Source organism: Tyto alba, unplaced genomic scaffold (genome assembly GCF_018691265.1).
Source record: "Tyto alba isolate M040663 unplaced genomic scaffold, T.alba_DEE_v4.0 Super-Scaffold_6, whole genome shotgun sequence".
Taxonomy (NCBI): Eukaryota; Metazoa; Chordata; class Aves; order Strigiformes; family Tytonidae; genus Tyto; species Tyto alba.
Window position 1 is genome coordinate 49503866 of NW_024881327.1, and position 19752 is coordinate 49523617.

The 19752-nt window shown below is 43.6% G+C and overlaps 1 protein-coding gene across 1 annotated transcript; it reads right to left on the minus strand.

Annotated features, from left to right (window-relative positions):
• Positions 1–8396: 8396 nt before the first annotated feature.
• On the minus strand, positions 8397–14879 carry CD8A (CD8a molecule). Its single transcript, XM_009976783.3, has 6 exons — positions 14713–14879; positions 13817–14185; positions 13156–13245; positions 12475–12591; positions 10891–10921; positions 8397–8527 (listed from the first exon to the last, which is right to left on the minus strand). Exons 1-6 carry the CDS (start codon positions 14756–14758, stop codon positions 8473–8475), a joined length of 708 nt encoding a protein of 235 aa, XP_009975085.3. The 5' UTR covers positions 14759–14879; the 3' UTR covers positions 8397–8472.
• Between the last annotated feature and the right edge of the window lie 4873 nt (positions 14880–19752).

The window sequence follows — 19752 nt, forward strand, 5'->3', positions numbered from 1 at the left end:
GTTTGCCCTTTGAGGTGATGCAAGTTGTCTCCTACTTCTGCCTGGTACGATTCTGGTAACTAGAGAGAGTGCTTGCACAGGGGAAAGTGAATAATACTCTCAGGTTTTTGTATTTAAAATACAGTTAGTGCCTGATATGCATGTGTTTTCTCTAACAGGATTTGGGAATACCCATAGTAAAAAAAATATTTTATTTTAAAGCTATGGTGTTACCTGAGGTGTGTCTCTCCTACATTTCTGGTCTTAATTGTGAAGCCTTTAACTGGTCCCTTTGTGCAGCAAGTGCCTTTTAATGAGACTGCTGCATAATGAGAGTAAAGAGACTCAACACATTTATATCTGTATCGAGATCACTGTGTCACTTCTGCATTCTGCATTGGGCTTGCAACTGGTGCTTCCCCCTCCTTTGCAAAATGTGTCAGAACAGCAGCTCTGCAGCAACAAGTGTGCCAGCTAGGAATGTAGCTGGGCCTTTAAGCCAAGAATTTTTTTGACCATGCGTATATAAAAGGTTTAGGTTATAGGTGCTCTGAAAGTAATGGGTGGTTATAAATATGATGTCCATAGTGGTGGCTTGTTAATAGTGTTATTTCTATATCTATTAATAGACATATTATATTGACTCTATTAATAGACTTGGAATTTTAGTAAAAGTCTTAAATAGGAAATCTATTGTGGTATGTTCTTATGGGGATTCAAGTCTGACTTGTGGTATAAAACATAATCAAAACTTAAGAGCAGATAATAGAAAATGAAAATAGTACATAGCTTTTTTGATCTCAAAAGTGCAAAGCGTTTTTGATCATTTCTGTAGTAATATGATTGTCATTAAAACAAAGCTCGTGTACTCACTTCCCATTAGTACTCTCGATCGGCTGCTCTTAAAGTATTTTTGAATTAAGGAAAGCCTTTTCCTGCAGTGACGTCAGCACTACACATTGCAAGTACACATGGCTGAACAACCAATCTTCCGTGCTAAAAATCAGTGTTTCTCTGCTGAAATACTGTACTGATTTCAGTCTTCTATCTGCAAGTCTGGGTAATTAACATGAGTGGAAGCTGCAGTGAAAGCTGTGTGTTACAAGTAGTAAGTTAGAGCTTCTGATCCCTGTTAACTTAGACCCGTTTCCATCCTGTTGCATTCATTCTTCCTAACGTTTTACAGGATGGTTGCTGCTAAAATTGAAGGTTGAAGTTATTTTATTACTACTCGGAGCCAACTTGCCAACTTTAACACCGTAAGTTTGGGTTAGGTTTTTCCCTGCAAGGTTTGTTTGCCTACTTCAAGATACTGTTTTCCTTTCTGTGCTTATCGCTGCATAGGTTGATTTGTCTTGGGGAGTGGGGGGAGGGAATTCATGCTGTTTAATCCATCTCAACACTTGCACTTTTCATTTTGTGGATGGGAGACTGCAATGTAGAGAAAAGGTGGTTTAAGAACAAGAAAAAAGTGTGTGGCAGCAATGATCTGTAGTGAGTAAAACTGTACTGTAGTGCTACATTACTATTCTGAATTTAATTCAAGCCCTAATATATATAAAGGAGTGGTTTGCAAAAATGTATATATGTGAGAGAAGAATGACTTAATCTTCCTTTATGACTCCATGTTTGCATTCAATTAGCAGTCCTGTAGGGCAGTATGGAAACTGGAGTTGTTTACAGCCTGTTATAATTTCTGACTGAATCCTGCTGGGCCTTTGTGTGGGGGCTGGTGTTCTCAGATCACACTGACTTGTAGTTTTTACAGGACAGATGTATCTGTGTATTCAAGTGCAAAAGCCCTGGTAGTGTTGTCCAGTTCCTATTCTACTTTAGAACTAAGAATTTTTCACGTTCTAGAGGGTTCTTTTCAGTGTAGCCAAACAGCACGGTTCAGTGCAAACTGGAACAGAGACTCAAGTGCTGAAGCTGGTGGGTGCTGGGACCTGGACTGGAGTGAGCAAAGGTTACCTGAATTCAGCCTCTGAAATGGATATCCCCTTTTCTCCTGCATTTCCTCTGCCTCATGTTTAATTTCAGACTTAGTGACAGTGCTGTTGGTTTCTTCCTTCTTGCTAGGTGTCAAGTTATCGCTGTGGGTTTTCTTTTACTTTGGCTAAAGAAACAGAGGGGATGGGGAAGCATCTCATTTCAAGTCTTAAGCCTCATCCATAAGGCATTTGCATGTGGGAGGAGGAACTAAATATACAAACACAGTTATTTTGTCTGACAGTTTTTGTCCCCCTCAGAACTGAGAGTAAATTCCAGTATTCTCCAGGGTTTCGAAATTACACAAGAGGTTTCCAAGAATGTGGAGCACAAGGAGATGTGATTGGTCTCCCATAAGAAAAATCTTAAGTATTCAATTTACTCAGCACATCTCAGGATGAGAATCCAGTGATGGATAGGTCATGCTGATCCGGCATGTCAAATAGATTTGATTTGAGATGAATCGGAAGGAAGAAACCTAGTTACAGGAAGATCATATTTCACTGTCTCTTTACTGTTCTGCCAGAGACTTCTGTAATTATTTCCTTGCCTTATTCTGCTTTTCTGTCTGTGCTGCAGAAACAGCAGCAAGGGAATGGTTTCTGTGGGGTGGCTTCCAAGCACTTGTACAACATGCACCACAGCATTAGTCTGAGGAGTCTGGATTGAGCTTTGGTGCCTTCACTGTGGCACGTCACCTGTCAAACAGGCTTGGACAGACACAGTGACTTTAACTGACCAGTACAGTTACTGGCTCTTCTGGGGTCATCTCGGCTGTGTTATTTATCTGTAGCTTATTTAACTTATCAAAATCCACTTGGAAAATGTCACAGAGTAAGTGAATATTAATATTTCACTCTCAATATATTTCAGAGCAAGTGAAGTGCTGGATGGGGTAGAAGCAGGTGCCTAACAAAGCCAACAAATTCTGGATGCTCTGTGTTGTGGGGGTATCTGATGCCTCCCTCAGCTTCATAGGGCTTTCAGTGACCATCTTCTGCCCTTTTTTCTTTATTAGTTGAGGTTATGCTTAAACTGTAAATCAGCTCTTGTTCTTTCCACCATTAAGTGTTAACTGGTAGGTTGTTTGCCTTTAGCCCATCAGCTTCTGCAAGTTTTGAGCTACTCCACTGTTAGTTTTGAGCAACTCTGCAATTAGGTAACAGTCAACCTCTGTACAGATTTATTCTTTCTACTTCTCTCTGAAAGTCACTCTGTATCTCAGACTCTTGTTTGCCTCCTGTTAACCTCTAACAGCTTCCAGCCTTTGTTTCTGCACCCAGTGCAGTTGTCTCACTGTAACATAGAACCTCCTCCACACACTATTAGCAAAAAGCTGTCATATCTATGGGGCCTGTCCAACAGCAGCTTCCTGCATGGGGAAACAAGCATCCCTGAGCTGCTTCTCTAGACTCCAGCTGAGCCAGTCCTCTTCTTTTTGTCAGTGCAAGCAGCAGCCCAGGCTTCTTGCCCAGGCATTGCTACTCAGCCACAAACCCAGCCAGTTTGCTTTGAACTTGCTTGATTTGCTAGAGGCATCTGCATGCCTTCTTGCTTGATGTTGTGTTAGTCATTCACCTCTACAGCAGGGCTGGAGTTGCTCTCCTTCCCTTCTCACTGCTGCACTGATATTTGCATCTGGTTATTAAGGTTTTGGTGTAAGAGATGTGATTTGATTTTTGCTCTTTAGCAGTAGGGGTCCTGCGGTAAATATCTTGTGAAGAAAATCCAAGTCTTAAGCTGATTATAAAGAATACTGTTCCTCAGCTCTACATGTAAATGGAAATCTTAACCGGCCTTCTTGAGCTATAGGTTTAAATCCGAGATGTGGTGCTGGCTACCGCTGACCTGAACTGGAAGATGAATCAATCGTGAGACTGCATGGGAGGAAGAGCTGGTGAAGGAAGCTCAGTCTTGCTTTGGAGAGCTGTGCTGTGTCACCACCTCTGCTGGAGGGCTTCTTGGTGAAGTCAGTCTCATGGTTTAAAGCAAACGTCTCATGGATGTGTCTGCCCGTGAGGTGTTCCTCGTTTCTGGGGTTTTCAATGTGAAACTCAGGGCAGTAACTACAGAAGAGCAAGGGCTTATTCTGGCGCATGCCCCGAGCTGCCTCCTCTGGTTCCCTCAGCCTTCTGGCCTTCTGCAGAGGTGATATTGCTGGTTATGTAGCAAACGCTGAATCACAGTTCAGTCCAGTGTATTTGGTATAGTTCTAAAACATACTTAAATTGCAGTGTTCCACAAATAGAAGAGCCCATGTAAGGAGAGACAGATGAACAATTTTTACCCCTGGGTATCTTGGGACCGACAGCAGTCCGTGAACGTGTACTGGTGTTATCTCACAGAAAGTCCACAGGTAGAATATGATTTTAAAATTAATTCTTTAATAGGTTTATGCTAACTCATAATGTCTGTTACAATTGTACAGAGGGATAATAGTTCTACTGATACTTTATATGCAGTTTGGGTGATACATCCCTTTGGTTGTCTACAGATTTAAGAACCAAAATCAGAGACCACCAAGATCTGTATTTTAAAGAGGTGCAAAGATGTGAACAAAGATAAAGAAGATAAAACCTGGGTAATAGCAAGAAAGAAGCTGACAGCTGCTACTAGAGTTCAGTGAACACTCATGTTTTTTTATAAGCTTGATTATACCCAGTAAAAAGCCATGCCCTCATAGCTTACAGCTGTGATGACACCGTCCAGAAGTTTGGCGGACAGGAGAATTTGTAATGTGTCTGTTAACTTGGCTTTTTTGGTATGTGAAGCACCCTCTGACGAGGGAATGTGCTGTACAGGCAGCGCTATTGCAATGAAAGTCCTTTGCAGTGCTGAAACTGCTGGGAGCTTGCTAGGTTCATGACTTTGTGAATGAAGGCTCCAGTTATCCTCAAAGATGAGATTTCGGTTTTGGTTTCTTTTAAGGCATCTGGCTGTGCAAGCAGACCTTGAAGCAGTAGATCCTTGTTGCCGCAGGCAGTGGTGTGAGGGTCGGTGTTTATCGGGGTTTGGGGTACCTGGATGCAGGCTGGGTCCTGAGCACTGTGCTGAGCAGGGTGTACCCCGGGGTGCTGCAGAGTGCAGGTTGGGGGTGCAGCAGGAGGAGTCTGTAGAGGGAGGCAGGAGTCATCTCAAAGTTTGACATCAGAGTTAAAAGACATCAACTGTGTTCTATAATTCTGAACTATAGGACAAAAATCAGTAGCTCCCGGTGCACAGCGGATTCTGTGCTGTATTCAGGAGGGTAATTACAACTGTCAGTGTTGTAATTTTTTTTTTTTTCTAGATGTTTATTTTCTGTGCAAATGAACACAGCTTAAAAAACCCCCAACCACACAAAAAACCCGTAACAAACAACAAATGAATACCGAACAATAAACATACACTGCTTCCAGTTCTTTGCAATGTTCATCTACACTGTTAGGAGGGCTTTGGCTGCATTGATCTCACTGCAGGACGAGGGTCTTAGTAAAGCATTGCTGTAAGTAATGTCAGTAATGCCCAAATAACATGTGTTTTATAGTGCCTAGAGTATTATTTTGCTCTGTTTATCCTGCATTAGGCTAAACATTTCATGCAGTTTCTGTAGTGAGGAATTTGTTGTACGTGTGTTCATCTCATTGTAATGTTTTTTCAATTTTAAGTACCTATATCCTGTTCTTCACTACAGGATTGAACTCTGTAGGCTCTCACTGCAGTAAAACTAGCAATAAATATTTAACCTGTGGATCATGAAATAATAATTAAATTTGAAAGAACAGCATAGTTTACAGGGAGTAAAATACAGAAAAACTTTTTCTAGGTTTTCTGTTCGGTGTTTAACAGCATACATCTAATCTTGGTGTATGTCACATGCCACATTTAACTACTGTGCTAGAGAAAATGCATTTTCCAGGAAATTCTTCCTATGCATAATTTGTGGCCACAACAGCAGATGCATGCAGTCAGATCATTTCACCTTTCTACACAACGGTTTAAAAGAGCTGGAGTGGGAAGGAGAAGGTCACTGTGGAAGTGTGGAGACAAATTGTTGGAAGCAGATTTAAGGTTGGGGGTTAGTACCAGATCAGGAGCATTACCTGACAGCCTGGGTTACAGGAATGTGGCATGATGTAGACCAAAGCTCTAGTGTAATGTGAAAACCCAGAATAAAATGATTGAGAACAGTGAGGAAAGAGCTGTAGAGAATGCTACCAGTGAGGTGGTGATGTTTTTACCTCTTGTAAACTGTTTTGCAGAAGTGCTTTAGGAGTTAAGGCTTTTATATTTCAGAGCACGTGAAGTGCTGGATGGGGTAGAAGCAGGTGCCTAACAAAGCCAACAAATTCTGGATGCTCTGTGTTGGGGGGGTATCTGATGCCTCCCTCAGCTTCATAGGGCTTTCAGTGACCATCTTCTGCCCTTTTTTCTTTATTAGTTGAGGTTATGCTTAAACTGTAAATCAGCTCTTGTTCTTTCCACCATTAAGTGTTAACTGGTAGGTTGTTTGCCTTTAGCCCATCAGCTTCTGCAAGTTTTGAGCTATTCCACTGTTAGTTTTGAGCAACTCTGCAATTAGGTAACAGTCAACCTCTGTACAGATTTATTCTTTCTACTTCTCTCTGAAAGTCACTCTGTATCTCAGACTCTTGTTTGCCTCCTGTTAACCTCTAACAGCTTCCAGCCTTTGTTTCTGCACCCAGTGCAGAAAACTTTTAGCTCAGACGAAGTCAACAAGAGAGTCTGAAACAAGCTAATAATAAAATTGATGCTCATAGAGAAAAGGTATGAGCTTTTCAGCTGTGTGGTTAGAGCTGACTGTAGGATGAGATTGGACTGATTTATGTAACTATAATGCATTAAAATGGGGCTGAAGGTTGGCCCTGGTCTGCCTAGGTACAGGTTGCTGAGTCGATCTGCTGCTGCTTGTTGCCTCGACACAGCTGCACGTTGGGGACGAGGCTGACGGCGCCGGGGCAGAGTCTGGCACTGCAGGTGCTGTGGGACCCTCGCTTCTCCCCAGCTCAGCACCTGGGGCTGCAACGAGGTCACCCTTAATGGACTGAATGTGTCTTGGTGTTTCTTAAGGTCTGTGAATTCGTAGATATTTCAACGTTAGGGCTTTTGTTATTTTTTTTTTTTTCCTTCGTGTAGATACATGTAGTTGTCATTCAGTGTTTGCCTGCTACTGTTCAGATACTGAGTCCTTATTTTTTTAAAGTATTACAAAAAAAGTAAGTTTGGAAGAACTTTGTTTCTCTCTGAATTTCTCTCCTTCCCAGCTTGTTTCCAGAGGGGGAGACTAGCAAAAGTTTTCTTTCATTCTTTTTTCCCTGGGTTTTTATCAGCCCCTTGGCAAGAATACTTGAATACCTCCAGAGTCTTTATCTCATCCACCTTCATAGTACGTCGCTGGGATGGGGGAGTGTTATGGGGCCCATTTTACAAGTCCCTGGGAAAATAATTTTAGATCATTTTAAGCAGTAGTAAGCTGGAATTTGAACTCTGGCATCCTAAATCTCAGGCTGGTATATAAATCACTGGTTGTTTCCCTTAGCCAAGACTTCTTCAAACCCTCATTTATTACCTTCATAAAGAATTTTAGCTTTTTTGAGGCTAGGAACTGAAGAAAGAAACATTATTGAGTCAGACTATAAACATTGTTTTATTTGTTTCTCAGTTCTTAATTTGCAAGTGTAGTAAGGAAATACATCAAATACAGAGCTGAAAAAACAGAGCTCATTTTAGTCAATCAACGTGTGCCAGGTCAATGTGCTAAAAGTCCTGCTTAACCAAAGCAAGTGACAGAGACCTTTTTTTTCTTAACCACTCAACCATTTCTTCCAGAAAGAAAGAAAATCCCACCTTCCTTGCTCAGGTGGAACTCCTGCTGAAATCAGTAGAAGTGGGGCTAGCAGCAGAACAAGGATGGCAAGAGGGAAATGGTGAACCTTAGCTCCCAGGACTGTAAAAACCTGAGAAGTAAGGCTCTTTAATCAATACTTACCTTCTCAGTGCAGCCTTGTGTTGTATTAGATGAAACAGTAAAGCTCCTAGGAGATACATGGCACCATAAAAAGAGGGTGTGTTAAGTGAGGACTTTTAAGTTGTTTTGCAGCAAATTAAAATTTTGGCTGCATTTTAGAAAGAATTATTACACCCCCTTGAGCAAAGGTCTGGCTAATATCCTGTTTCTGCTCAGCTTATCACTGATACATGTCAGCATCGGGACTGACCTGTTTCTTTTGCCTGAAACACAGAGCTCTGTCACTGGGAATAGCGGTGGTATTTGGCCTCAGGAATTGATTTGAAAACCTCAGGTTTTGGAAGGAGCTGTGCTTTAGCACGCAGTTCACAGGAAAAGTGCCTGTTTGCTGTCCATGTGTGTCTGCTCCATCTTGTCTTTTCAGATTCGTTAGGGTAGAGTGCATGAGGAGTAGTAGCAATATAGATAATGTAGGTGATGGGTTTATGCAGTCACAGCTCAAAGAAGACGATCCAGAAGCCAGAAGGTGCAGATGCTTATATGTGTTGTCTTGGCATTCTAGGTTCCACATTGGGCTTCTTATTCGCAGGTCTAGAGAGGAAAAAAAAGGTTTATTTCCTTTGATGTAAGAAGAACAAGAAGTCAATTAATATATGGCTGCTAATCAGCTTGTTTAGCCTTGGTCTGCAGCCCGGGACCTCCAAGAGCAGGCTGCAAAGTGTTCCTAAATCCTCTTCGTGCTAGTGAAGGATCTGCCAGTGTTTTAACTAGTGTCAGCCAGTAGTCTTAAATTACACTGCTAATCAATTGTTACATCAATTAAAAAAAGGGCTTTTTTTTTTTTTTTAAAAAAAATTTGCCTCTGACTTCTGCACACTCCTGTCCTCTCATCAAGCCTTTCTCCGCATTCAGAAATGAATGAAGAAGAGCTCAGGGCTCTTTTGGACTTGGGAAAGCTGTTATCAATTCAGAAGGACTTTTTCTTGTTGCAAACCAGTTTCCTGCAGAGATGTTTAAAAGATAGCTTTTTAGACTACCAGCATGTTCCCAAAATGACAGAAATTACTGGTCTCCAGCAACTGATAGTTTTATGCTGATTTAATGAGTTGGAGATTTGGCACCCATTTTCACTGAAGATTAATTTGTGGTGGAAAATGAGTCCTTTGGCTGCCAGCAAGAATCCCAGGCCAGATCCTGAGGCGCTCTTTAATTGAGTGAATTGCACTATTAACTTCCAAAGAGATTCATTTCAATAAGCGGGAACTGCTCAGAGCAGCAGGAATTTCCTCTCTAAATAAAAGCTTAAATATGCTACAACTGCTTAAACCAGAGCTCTGTCATGTTAGCGCTGCCAAAGAAAAGCTGTCCTTGATGAGATGATTTCCTAAGGCACTTGTAACCCAACCGCTCCATCAGTACAAAATTGAAAAGCTCTGCAGTGTGTTTTTTTTCCCCCTTAGGGACAGAACATTTTGCACAGGGTTGGAAACAGGGATTGAGATAAGCGAAGAATGCAAGCATCTTCCTAAACAAGGCTGCAAGAGCTCTTCCTTATCATCTAGCACTTGAAAGCCAGGCGAGGATCAGAAGAGTGCTGGATGTAATAAATACCCATGATAAAAATGACAGGCTGTTCCCTTTTTTCAGACAGGTAAAAGAAAAATGTAGGTCTGTGGGTGCAGGTGTATTCCGATATATACTTAGGAAGATTGTGCCCAAAGGGCAGACGGTATTGCCACTTAGTGCCTCTTCCCTTAAACATTATTATTACTCAGGCGATTATTTCTGATGCATTCTGCTTAAAAAAAAAAAAAAAAAAGAATTCTAGGGATCTCTTTTCTGTTAATGTGGGGAGAGAGAGGTTTTTTCTCAGTGATCATTAATTTGGACAATTAAAAAACTATTAGCTTGTTCTATTATGAAACCCCTGCTTGTATAACAAGGAATTTGAATTTATCTGATTTAAGAGATGCTTGATTCGCAAAGAATGAGGCTCCAGAGGTGTGAACATATTGTTCCAGACTTTCTTGTAACCAGCTTTCCCAAGTGCTAGCCCAGCGCTGGCCTGGCCGGAGCAGTAGTGGGGATTTTCATGCCAGAGCACTGTCTTGCGACAAGTCCTAGTGTGCACGCTCGGCACAAGGCTTGCAAAACTGCAGAAGTGGTTTTCTGCAGAGCAGGCGAGGTGGAGAAAATGACCGCAGGGAGGTCGATTTGCAGAAGCAAAATGTGCATTACTTACAGTAACAAAAGTTTCTCGTTCCAAACTGGCAAATTGCAATTCTTATTCTGATAGTGTTTTCCTGGTGCCTCGGGATGATGGGTGGGTTGGGGAAGCCGGAGGAAAAGCATAAAAAAAAGTGTTCCTGTCTGCCCTAGAAAATAGATTAACTCTAAAGCTGTGCATATCTGCACTGCTGTTTCTCCAGAAAGTGATGTAAGGCTGCATCAGCCTCGCTGCTACTGTTAGTGCATAAAGCCATGGTTGGTGTTGGTCCAAAATTGTGCAGAGGGGGATTTGGGATGCAGTAACTTGCATCTAGTCCATGGGCACAACCTAAAGGTCCAGTGATGAAATCAAATGAACGGTTTGAGGGATGCAGTGCCATCACCCTGAGGTTTGAGTCGGAGGAGTACATTGGGAGCACACAAATGTGATGTTAGTTATAAGCATCAGGTAATGTGCAGCTTGTAGGCTGCCACAAACACCTCCTGTCTTTCTGTTTAGTATCTGCTGCGGTGCCAGTGCTCAGTGATTTGAATTACTTAATATTAAAAAACAAAGAAGAGAATCTTATATCTCCTTTTTGCCCTTAATTACACAGTCCCCTCCCATCCACTGTATATCAGATGAAGAATTTTTAGGTCACTTTTTAGCACCTGCTGCTTTATCACTTGCGGGTGAGATGCTCCCAAGTTTAAGAGAAAAAGGTCAACACCTGCCACTTACTAACCTTTTACATCTGCATCTTCGTCTTCTGGTTTCTAAAATAAAGAATAAAATGTTTTAGTTCAAAGATACCAACTCTGCTCAGTAAAGAAACGCTGCAGCAAGGCGGGGCTGGCATTCCCTAGCAGCTTGCTATCTTTAAGACTAATAATGGATAAACCAAGCTTATTTTTAAGGAAAGCCATGCAAGGGAGCAGTGCTGCGGCTCATGTTTCCCCAGCAGTCTACTGACGTATTTTAATGAATTAAATTTTCCTGTAACAATAGCAGGGTCAGCCTGGGAACACTGATGATGTGTTTTTTTGGTTGGTTGGTTGTTTTTTTTAATATCTCTAGCCACTTTGGCATGTTGCTGAAAATCCACTGGCAGCACTTAATTTCTACAACAGGTGAGTGGCAGTGATTCCACACAGCATGCAACCAAGTTGAACGATGCTCTTCTCCATTTTAGCATCGATCTCGTTACTTTGGGATGTATTCGGCAAAATATAACGCCCAGCCACTAATTTTAACACAAGGTAAAAATGTGTCCTTGAGGGCTTGGACTTCCTGCTGTGGAAATTAATTGCAGCTAGTGGCTTTTCACTGATAATTCACATCAGCATTAAAAGGCAGAAATAAATCATAGCGTGGTGGTTGTAGGTTAACGATGTTGCAGGTCACCGGGGATTCCTAGTGCACATGGAGGGCTCATTGTGACTTCAGAGAGAATTTGGACCAACTCCAGGTGCGCTGCTGCATCATCAGCTATTTCCCTTGAGAAGAATAATTTTTGGATGATGCTCATCAGTGTTTTTCAATGTATATCTTCCTGTCACTGCAGACTGTGGTGATTAGTATTTTTCAGGGCTGAAGGATGCTGAAAAATTGTACTTTTTTTAACTGGGTCAGCAGGTAAATTCATCTTGCATCAGCTTTAGGCTGCTGGGTCAGAGAGATCAAGTTAGGTTAATTCAGCAGCAAAACACTTTGGTGTTCCAGGCAAACGAGCTGAGCCAGTTTAATGAAATTGGTGTAACTCCTGGAGGTATCAGAAAGTTAAACTGATTTCAGGAAGCGTTAAATTGATTTAAATACATTTGCACTCACTGCTTGCTCAGGGTAATTTAAAGACGTTTCAAACATAAAATTTCACCAGACTTTTGCCTACCCAGAGATTTTGCATTACTCCTTTAATTGTAGCAGTCTCTGAGCCTGTGTAATTAAGTTACTCATTTGCTTCCAGCTCAGACTGCTAATCTGAGTCTTGGCATTTGAATTTACAAGCCCTTTTCTACCCTGCCACACCAGTTTAAGGACAGCAGAGCCAATACAGTTTGACAGAATAAATGTTCTCTAATTACAATCTATTTTTCTTCCTTCTGTAGAAATTGGTAATTACTCCTCAGGCTAACCCTACTGTTGAGGAAAATACAGGTACTGTTTTTTTGTTTTTTTTTTTTAACAGTGGTCCTTCTCTTGGGTTGACTGTGTCCTGGTTATCTGATGTCTATGTAAAGGACATAGGTAGCAGATCCATTCCTCTGGAGGTCAGGACTGTGGTTTCAGGCTAGAGGAATATCTATGGGGGGTTACGGGTGAGTCTTACGTTGACACAGCACGATGGTGATTGCCAGGGCAAGGAGGAGCAGGACGCAGGCGCCTGTCAAGGGAACCCAGATGAAGATGTCACAGAAGAAATTCATCTCTTTCTCCCTGATGGTCTCTGCAGGAATAGAGAAGAGGAAAGGTCCACCAGATGCTCATGGCTGGTGTTACGACCAGATCTGGTGGAGCCAAGGGACCTATCTGGTGTTCAGCGATGCCGGCAGTGGAGCAGAGGGCTTCCTCTGGCCTGAAAAGGCAGAGGTGGGTGCCAGAGCTGTCCACCAGCACAGCATGGGTGTCAGCCCCCCCAGAGAGTGTTAGTGCTGCTCTGCTCGGCATTTTCCTGGGGACTTGAGGGAGGACATGTTGCCAAAATTTTCTCATGTCCCTTGCCCAGGCTAAAACCAGCGCCAACCCCTGAGGCTCTGCTCTCCCTCCACCTCTTCCCCATGTTACCCAGCCATGAGACATCCTCATGCTTTTTAAGTCGTCCTTAGCCTGTCCTACATGAGATTAAAAATTGGGGTTTAACCTTCCCCGCTGCACGTACCCAGTTATCCAACTCTAATAAAGCTCTAAGAATTTTCCCTCCCACCTCATCCTAAAATGCCTGCAGCCTCCCCCTTGGTATCAGCAGACCGGAGCCCAGCTCATCCCCTCTCCCTCCCCGCAGCCAGGCTACCTGAATCCGAGGTCTTCAGGCAGGGGTCCTTTTTGGTGATGGCACTCTGGGTGGTGGGTGCTGGTGCAGTGGGTGCTGCTGTGGTGGTGACTGTAAGTGAAAAGGAATGAATACAGCATATAGGGAAATAAAATAAAATAGCTCTCTCCTGCCCTTCTGCTTTCCCACCCTTGCCAGTTCCTAGGGCCAGTGCAGGGCTCAGGTGCAGGGGGACTTCCCCAAAAAGAGTCTCACAAGACTCAATCAGGAGCTGCAGACTCCTTATTTCTTGCTTTTTGCCATCAGTTTCAGAAAGCCTGAGTACCCTGAGGTTGGTAGAACTCTTAGGAGTCTGTGTGAAGTAAGGAAGGAGAGAGTGGTGGTGGACTTTGTTTTAGCTTTATCCCTTCAGAGCCATGAATGAGATAGAGAAGTGGGGATGGGGAAGTGATGCTGGGTCTGCCCGATCATCTTTACCGTTGGGCAGGAGTGATACCATGAGAAAAGACAGCAAGCAGGGAGCCTCTGTCAGGAGAATGGGTATGTTGGTCACCAGATGCCTTGGGTAAGCACATAGGGAAAACGGGGTTTGTGGGAGAGGCGACTAATTAAAAAAGGTACGGGCAGGAGGTGCTGGGCGTTTTGGCAAAGCTAAGTGAGGTTGGGTAGAGGTGTTGCTGACCTGGGAAGAAGGCAGGCTGGCCAGGGCTGAAGTACAGTGCTTGGTTGATGTTCATGAGGCAGAAATAGTTCCCCTCATCCCGGGACATGAAAGACTTCACTACCAACCGGTAGGACCTGCCGTCTTTCCTCGCCTCGAAGCGTGTGGATGTCCTCTCATTCCCCTCGAAGGTGGTCCGGGACAGTGAGGAGATGAAGACAATGAAATGAAGGGTCCCACCCTTGTTCTGGCGGACCCAGAATACGCCACTGTCATCATTGGTGGTCAGGCACTCCAGCTCCAGCCTCTGTCCCACCCGGGGATGCGTGATGTGGCTGTTCTGAAACTTGACCTTTATCTCATACCTCTGGCCATGGATCCCAGGGCAGCCTGTGGGAGAGAAATCCTCGCGGGAACTGCTCGAGAGGAGCCTGATCCCCTCTCATTCCCTGTCCACAGGGTACGAGGTCAAATGCAAAGGGAGGACCTTGAAGGCTTTGTTGGAGTCCTTGCTGGGATTGTGCACGAAGTGTGCTCAGCAATCAGCCACCTGAGCTTTAAAGGTAGGTGCTGCCCTTCAGAAAAGCCATTCAGCTGCCCTCTCAGGTATGTTACCCCTTCCCAGCTTATCTGAAATGATTCCCTAAAACCACTGACTGCTAAACTCCATTTCTTTTCCCTTTCCCGCTCCCCTCCAGAACCACTTCTCCAACCAGGCTCCCTTCCCCTCTGGTTGCCCTGTGCTGGCTAAGGTGATGCCGCCTTCACCTCCACAATTACTGAGCAAACCTCAAAGTCAGCCTTGGTTTGCTTTTTATTTTCCCTTCAGCTATTTAGCCCGATTTCTTGGATTCGCTGGAAGGGTTTTACTTGTCCCTCCTGGTGAAGGTGATGCACAACCCTGTGTCCATACTCACAGAGCCCCAGAGAGAGCAGAAGGAGCAGCGCAGGGGACCCGGCCATCTCTGAGATGTGACTGTCCTCGGGGACGGTGCGGCGGAGCAGAAGTGATCTTTCTCACTTGAATTGGGAGGCTGCGTCGCTCTTTGGAGAGGATGTGATGTCATCAGGACCCTCTTGAGTAAAGAGACGGCATTCGGATTCTGCGACAAAATGAAGGAAAAAAAACACCCAAAAGATTTTTGAAGAAACTCAGCTCTTATCCAGGATTCGGGCTCATTTATCGTTATCAATTCTCAACGGTGCTTCAAGGATATTACCTCAATGACTTCCCTAGAGATTCAGACTGATGATGCTCGTGCCTGAGGTAGGACCAGCCACCACAGCCTGATGCCCTCCAGCCGTCTGGGGTTTCACAGCAGCTCCAGCTCTTCAGAAGTCACGGACAAGCCCCGTGCTTTGGCTGCAGGCCCCAGGTTGCCTTTCTTGGCAGGGGTTCTGCTGCCTTTGCTTGCACGCATTCAAGGGGTCTCATGTGGATGGCAGAGCACACTGTATTTTATTACCCAGCAAGCAAGACAGGGGTGTTTTATGGCATACACCCATATGTACTATTGATCTCCAAGCACATGCATTGCTGATGCACAGCTGAGTTTTTCAGGTGCTTGATTGTTCTCTTTGCAATTCTTCTTTACAATTGTTCTGCAAAAGCTGCTTTGTGGAAGGCAGGTGGTCTGTGATCTGAAACCCACCGAGAAAGCCCCGTGACCCAGCGGTATGCATTTTTTAATCTTTTTTAACACGTTGCTGTTTTCTTCTCTAACCACAGGGGCTTCCGCCCTGCTGAAAAAACTCCTTTCATGCTTCAACAGAGACAGCCCGTGCTGCTGCCTCCAGGTGACCACTTGCACAGGGTACGGGTGATGCTTCCTGGAGCTTTGCACATACAGTAGCAACAGTTTCACCAGACTGTGAGGCAGTGGGATGGTGTATTATTTATTTCTTTAGCTGGCACTCCCTGGCTTTCCTGCTGATTATTTTTCTGTGAGAGGTGTTTTTCTACTACTCCTTTGCAAAGAAAGCCCCCTTTTCCTGGGTGTGTCAGAAACCAGATGCTGATGACTTTGATGTCATTGCTATTCTGGCTGGTACTTAGAGATGAGTTACAGAAAATGGTTTAGGAACTGAGTTTACTCACATCACAGCATGCTGGTGAGAGGAAAGCTGCTGTTAGGCCTGCTGAGATGTGTGAAATTTAGACTTTCGTGAGGCTGAGAGACTTGTGATGTCTACCTAAAATAGAAAAGATTTTGGCAAAATAAAGAAAAAATAGGTTTCGTCAGTTAATTAACATTGCAAGGATCTGGATCTCTAAATCCTGTCAAGCAAATGTGAATATCAGACTTGAGCTAAAGGTCACCTCTTAGCACTCCAGCCACCTCCAGATGAGACATCAAGTGACGCTACTTGCGTAGACTCCTCCTGGATTCAGTGAGCAGTTTATTTTCCTTATCCAAAGTAGAATTCATCCTCCCCCTTATAATGGGATAAGCTGCTCTTGGGAAGAGCCTGTCTTCATGGGCTGATGGAGGAATGTAGACAAGGAACTGAAACTGTGGGCCTGCCTTGTAGATGACTACAGTTGAGTCATGTTTTCTGAGATGCTGAAGTGAGCTGCTTCGGGCCATCCGTCAGAATTGTTATGTGAGTCCCGTCTATCTCCACCCCCCCGACCCCTTCCATCACTATTACAACTTGGTGCCGGGAAATGAAATTTCAGAAGCATTTTCAAAAGCACAACCTTCCCAACACCAAAGCAGGAAAATCCCTGATTCCTTTTTTTTCAGTATGGTTCAAATGGAAGTGAACATGCTGGCAAATGAGGATTGACCAGTGTTTGTCAGGACTAGGTTCCCGCTGCTGTAGACTCTGGATGCTTAACTACAGCACATAGTGCGTGTCCTCAGAGATGTGCTGATAGAGTTGCTGGGAGAACCTGTACAATTAAAGGATCACCCAGGAAGGGCTTGTGCCTTTCTTAGTAGGGACATGTTACTTCTCTCTCATCTCTGACTAAACGTAAATTTTATTATGAATCAGCCCAGGGTACCAAACTGGAGCCCAGAAATTCCTCTCTGGCGTGTAGAGGTGTCCTTGATCTTGGTCCTCGTGGCTCATGGGTTGAGCTGGTTTCCATGCAGGGCCACCATTTCCTTTGTCACATTCAGACCCTGTGTCACCGTTCAGAGATCTCCTTTTTTCTCTTCATACTCTTATTTGCTGAAGGACTTTGTGATTCACCACTACATGAAAGATACCACCAGCAGCCCTTCTCTCTTCTGATGCTTGCCCATTGTGCTGGGCAAGGGCAATGTTGGGGAGTCACAGGAGATGGCTTTGGGGGAGTTATTCCTTTCTGCTGCCTGCAATAAACTGTTAATGAATATACCATTTTAAGGCAAGATAAAAACTTATTGTCAGCGGAGAGCTATAGCTGTCTTGCATCTCTTTTCAGCATGGGCACACTTCCTTGGCCAGAGAGGGAACCAGGTAAGTGTAGCTCCAGTGGAGATGTCTGTGTACAATCAGAACGAACCAGCCTTTTCCTGTGCCCCCATCTCATGTCTCCTAAATAATAAATTAGCTGGGGCAGGGATCATTTGTTTCTGGCTTCTGTGTTTAGGTATGGTTTAGCACAAAGCTGTTTCTATTTCTCATAGTAACAAATAAGAGCAATTGAAACAGTTGCAATGGCAATTACTGGATTATGAAAAGTTACAGACGCAAGCAGGACCTTCAGGAAAAGCTCTAATTTAAAGTCAACACTTGTATAAATAATTCAGAGCAGTATACGTAAGTTTTACACTGATGACCTACTCCAAAACTGGGAGTAGGTGGTTAATCAGAATAATTAAGGAATCTCTTTGACTGTAGCATGTTCTGATTTGGTAGTTTGTCCTCTAAATGATATTTTTCAATAGATGTCATTGTTAGATTGAGGACCTAAGTCAAGTCAGTGAAACAGTAGCATTAATAACATGTTTTATTAGTAATTTCTGTTGTAGTGCCACAGTTATGATATGACTAAGGAAGAAGAAAAAACGCAGACAACCAGACTTCTGTAGAGCATCGTATAAGAGATGTCAGGAGACCAGACAAGTTGGTTAGACAGTAGAAGGTAATTTTTTTCTTCTCCTAAACCTACCAATAGTTTTAATTTTATTCATAGCTAAGATTGCAGGAATCTGATGGTTGGTGAACTCCAACCTTAGTTGCTTGTGACTTAGGCCAGTCTAGGTCTGTATTTAATTAATGTCGAACAAACAGGAGGAGACAGAGACAAGAAGAGACAAAATCACACAGGGAAGAGACAGGTCTGCCTTTTTTTTGAGTGGGGCTTGACAGAAAGTAAGTTTAGGATTAATTTTCTCTGTTCTTGCTTATATCCATTTAACAGAGAAGATATGGGAAATGAAAGGGAGCTTGGGGCATCAGAAACGGAGGAGATGCTGAGTTTCAGATATGATTGATTTTTTTTTTAGTCATTTTGTGGAAGGATCTCAGTGACCTTTTCATAGTGGTGAGAAATGCTTCAGCTTCTTAGTCTCAGCAATATCAGACATCACATGAATGCCTCGCAGTGTTGCGTGACTGGCAGCATGGGCACATCTCAGGACATGGAAGTTAAGCTGCTGATGGTTGGTAGACACAAAAAGATCATCAAAATGACCGTGCTTTATCAGGTCCTTGTTTTGTTGCCCATGCTATCTCCTCACAGTGCTTCGGAAGGTCTTCCCATTGCAAAGCAATGCTGCAACGCTGCTGGTGGTGAGCAAGGGCTGCTTGATCCCTGCAAGCGATCAGTGATGGTAACTCAGGGAGTGGCACAGGATTGTGTTTGCTTCAGCATTGCTGATTCTTCCTGCTGTTAACATTTGAAGGATCTCTTTCATAAGGAGGAATGGAAAGTTTTAATGACGATTTAAAAATTTAATCACAAATCACAAGCTTTTGTTTCAAACAGAAGAGGGGGGTGTGTGGAAAGAGACTATAACATACAACTTTTCCGGAGTGAAATGAAGCTGTGGTTTATGAGCAACTTGCTGCCCCCTCTTCTTTGCAAAGCTGTAGCAGTAAAGGGGTTTGTAGAATGTCAAGTGCAGCTGTCACACACCAGATACTCACACACTATCTTTCCACTGTAGCTGCATGTTTCCAGGCCAGTGGCCAATACTGCCTTCTCTTCTGGGTAGTCTCAGTGTAAACATCACATACCTTAAAATACAGTATGCAAACCACAAACACTCCTGTGTTCTCATCTCTCCATGGTGTGGACCTTTGACCTTGATCACTGGGTTGAAAATCTCTGTAATCTCCATGCTTATTGGTACCTCAGCTGAGAGTTTGACAAAATAAGAACTGAATGTGTCACGAGTTTTCCTTGCACAGGCTTCCCACACCTTCTGATGTTGCAGAGCTTGTTTGTGCAAACATTTGGTAAATCGGCACTCTGTGATGGCATCTCTTGGGGACTGGTGACAATTTACTCCACCAGTGCCACAGCTGGAGCTAACAGTGGGCAGGTTGGTTTTCCTAGACAAAGTCTTCCTATTTTTCTAATACTAAAAATAGACTTTCCTTAAGAAAAGGAAAACTATTTGTATAGTTCCAGTGTATCTCTTTATTTTCTGAACAGCAGCTCCAGTAGTCTTTGATGAATTGGGCTCATTACCTCACTTCCAATTCCCACAATCAAATTTCTGTTGGGTTTGAGGCACTGTTTGTTGTCCTTCTAGTTCAGCCCCCTTCCAGGGTCTCATAGCCTTGGTGTTATTCCCACAGCCCTGGGACCTGACTTCTGTCTCCATCAATCCAGATCTTGTCGTGTCTGGTCTCCTTCCTTGCTGAAGATCTTGGGCAGGAAAACCTGGTGGAGATGCCTCAGAAAGTTTCTGGGTCCATCTGTGTGGTGCAAGACTTTCCCAAAGCAGGTATTGCTGTGCATCTTTACTGTTCACAACTTTGAGAGGGAACTTTAATTTCCATAGCTGTTTACA

Excerpts from the sequence above, each read along its gene's own strand:
- CD8A (XM_009976783.3), bottom strand. The coding sequence starts at position 14,758 with ATGGCCGGGTCCCCTGCGCTGCTCCTTCTGCTCTCTCTGGGGCTCT. Across the intron at positions 13,246-13,816 it reads CCAGCCTGCCTTCTTCCCAG|TCACCACCACAGCAGCACCC; the intron begins GTCAGCAACACC and ends TTTCACTTACAG. Across the intron at positions 8,528-10,890 it reads CGAAGATGCAGATGTAAAAG|ACCTGCGAATAAGAAGCCCA; the intron begins GTTAGTAAGTGG and ends TTTCCTCTCTAG.